This window comes from Lottia gigantea (genome assembly GCF_000327385.1).
Source record: "Lottia gigantea unplaced genomic scaffold LOTGIsca_1161, whole genome shotgun sequence".
Classification (NCBI taxonomy): domain Eukaryota; kingdom Metazoa; phylum Mollusca; class Gastropoda; family Lottiidae; genus Lottia; species Lottia gigantea.
This window is the reverse complement of record NW_008707148.1, coordinates 1-3,503: the sequence shown is the minus strand read 5'-3', so window position 1 is coordinate 3,503 and position 3,503 is coordinate 1. Positions and strand designations below refer to the sequence as shown.

Here is a 3,503-nt window from a genome sequence, read left to right as displayed (position 1 = left end):
TCCAAACTTAGATTGACTGTTGGTTGATGAAATGGTTGAATTCAGAATTTACTGATGGAATGATTTTATCTAAATTAATGTAAATAATCTTAGATTGTAATATTGTACCAACGACAGTTTTGTGAGCTGAAATCAAAATTAAATGGAATGAAAACTAGAAGTTCTTTGATTATCATATTGTTTATATTACAGGACAATATACTATAAGAGGAGTTCCTGAAAGTTATGCAGTGTTAGGTGAAAATTATACATTACAATGTGATGTTACAGATTCACCTAATTTTGTACAGTTCCGAATAAACAATGTTGCTGTATGTAGTATATTATCTTCAACTTGTGAAAGTCAATCAACAGATAATAGATATAAATGTGGATGTATAAAGAATAACAACAAACAACTATATCTCAATATAAGTAATATAAATAAACAAGATGATACAACATGGTCTAGGATCAAGTTATGTATCAGTTTATTGTAAGTTAATTTTCATCTCAGTTTATTTTTCAGATTATCATTCACTAGTCAAACTGACACGATAATACACTCTTAATTTGCATTTTCTGTGAAGGAAAAAAAATGTCCTTTCTCATTTTATGAGCATCGTTATTTGGTTAAATTCAATAGATAAAATAACAATAGAAAAATTAAAGTGATTTTTACAGATGGTCCAGAGAATATAATATTTAACCCTACTAGTGATAATATAGATGTTATAGAAGGAAAGAGTCAGAGTGTCAACTGTTTAGCTGATTGTAAACCAGATTGTAACATCACCTGGTCTAAAGATGGTTCAACAACAATTCTAAATAACCCTTTATCACTTAGTACTAGATATCAAACTGGTTCTTATAACTGTACAGTTAGACATACTGTATTAAATAAACAACTTACAAAACAACTTAATGTTCAGATTTATTGTAAGTATATAATACTATATTAATAAATACTAGACAACAAACTGGTTCTTATATCTGTACAATTACACATACTGTATTAAATAAACAACTTAATGTTCAGATTTATTGTTAGTATAAAATACCATAACATGTTGAACTGATTGTTATTATTTCAGATGGTCCAGATGAACTTACTTTCTCACCAGATGTAACAAGTATCAAAATAATAGAAGGTAGAGATCAAACTATAACATGTTTAACTGATTGTTATTATTTCAGATGGTCCAGATAAACTTACTTTCTCACCAGATGTAACAAGTATCAATATAATAGAAGGTAGAGATCAAACTATAACATGTTTAACTGATTGTTATCAGTGTAATTATAAATGGACTGGACCTGTTTCATCACCAACTAAAGATCTTGTATTGACTCAAATAAAAAGAAATCAGGAAGGAAACTATAGATGTGAAGCTACCAATATTAAAAATACCAACCCTAAAACAAGATCTAAATCTATACAAGTTAATGTACATTGTAAGTATATATTTATTATATGACCCACCTCTCTATGTCAATGTATAATCATAAAAAAAGAATTGGGCATTTTCTGATAATATGTTATTGTGCTCGACTGAAAAGCTACTTTTAAATAAATGCAAACGTCTTGATAGATATTTTTCACAGAGTATTGCTGAAAGACTAAGCTTTTGATGTTTCTCAGTACTTTTGCACGATCACAACTTTCATCCACTAAAAATATATACGAAAAATGCTAACAATTGATTTATCCAAACATCACAAAAATCTATAGGCATCATCCTTGGCACGGTCCAAACCTACGGAAACAATCTGTCAAAGATTGATGCCTTTTTAAAGTGAGCATAAATTTGATATAAACAGATCAACGGAAAATGTTAGGACTCATTGTTGCTGAAATGGGCATATAAAATTCTGACTATGTTAAAGATTATTAATTGCCCTACTTCTGTTTCAGATCCACCTGATATAACCAGTGTAACATCTGATGCTGTAAATAACGAAACTGATGAAGGTTCTGATATCACATTAAACTGTAATGTTGATAGTAAACCAGTATCTACTGTAACCTGGTCATCTTCTACTAGTACTGATACTAACACTGGTCAACAGTGGACATTAACACAAGCAAAATGTCAGGATACAGGAATCTATACATGTACAGCTAATAATGGTATTGGTCAATCAACTACTAAATCCTTACCATTAAATATTAGATGTAAGTTTATGTTAAGTCAGTATACTATAATCTATACATGTACAACTAATAATGGTATTGGTCAGTCAACTACTAAATCTTTACCATTAAATATTAGATGTAAGTTTATATTTAGTCAGTATACTATAATCTATACATGTTCAGCTAATAATGGCATTGGTTAGTCAACTATTAAATCTTTACCATTAAATATTTAATGAAAATACATATCTAGTCCGTATATTATAACCTATTTATGTAGAGCTAGTAATGGTATTGATCATTCAACTACGAAATCTTTACCATTATTGTTACGGTATTGTTTGTATTTATAGTTCACCAAATAGGAATAATCGACCATGGTCTCATAGAGGAGGTTTTCGTATCACCTGATGCACAACTTTAATAGTTCTAAGATTGGTTTGTCTGACCAATTGTCCTACTCAAGTTATGCATTATGTTCTAACGGCTAAGCCGTGTATAATGGAATTGTGTAAACTATGCCTAGCCTAAACCTTATTTGCTATTAGAAGACTATATATTTAACTTGTTACAATCCCTGAATGAGGTTTAGTTTTTATCGATAAGTAGTAACACTGTTTTACATTTACTATAAAAGGTCCACCAATACTTAAAGAAGAACTGAAGAAAGAAAAAAGAGGAAAAATTGGAGAAATGGTATTATTAGAAATAAATATAGAAGCTTATCCTGAACCAAGTTTTATATGGAAACAGTTGATGTCTGATGTAGAATATCCCTTTGTTAAAACAGAGAAAGTTTCTGAAAATAATTTTATATCCACATTAGAATTGATATTAGATCAATCATCGTTTGGTTATTATATAATTACTGTACAAAATATTATTAATGGTGAAACTAAAGCAAAAACCTGGGGAATAAAAATCATTGAACTCGGTAATTTTATTTGTATAATTTGACAATGATTTCATGAATTTTTAACTTCATCATCATAATCCAATTAGTGAATATCATATACTTATTAATGATTTTAACGAGTGTATAAAAATGAAATTAAATGTATGTTAAAGGGGTAGTATGTAAAATTGTCATTATCTAATGAATACAATTAAATGTATTGAGTAAATTCATAAGTTGAATGAATTCAATAAATTCACCAGTTGAATGTATAGAGTAAATTTATCACTTGAATGGACGGAGTAAATTTATAAATTGAAAGAATTTAGTTAATTTATCAGTGAATGTATTGAGTAAATTTATAAATTGAACGTATTTAGTTAATTTATCAGTGAATGTATTGAGTAATGTCTCAGTTGATGTATTGAGTAATTTATCAGTTGTATGTATTGAGTAATGTATCAGTTGAATTATTGAGTAATTTATCAGTTG

The 3,503-nt window shown here is 28.3% G+C and overlaps 1 protein-coding gene across 1 annotated transcript in view; it reads left to right on the top strand.

Moving 5' to 3' along the window:
• Positions 1 to 3,073, top strand: part of LOTGIDRAFT_176393 (hypothetical protein) — a gene marked incomplete at both ends in the record, with an annotated part of 9,053 nt that extends 5,980 nt beyond the window's left edge. The window contains 6 exons of the mRNA XM_009047769.1: positions 193 to 375; positions 664 to 918; positions 1,074 to 1,130; positions 1,177 to 1,434; positions 1,895 to 2,254; positions 2,754 to 3,073. Coding sequence (XP_009046017.1) covers positions 193 to 375; positions 664 to 918; positions 1,074 to 1,130; positions 1,177 to 1,434; positions 1,895 to 2,254; positions 2,754 to 3,073 — 1,433 coding nt within the window. The remainder of the gene's footprint in view (positions 1 to 192; positions 376 to 663; positions 919 to 1,073; positions 1,131 to 1,176; positions 1,435 to 1,894; positions 2,255 to 2,753) is intronic.
• Positions 3,074 to 3,503: the final 430 nt, after the last annotated feature.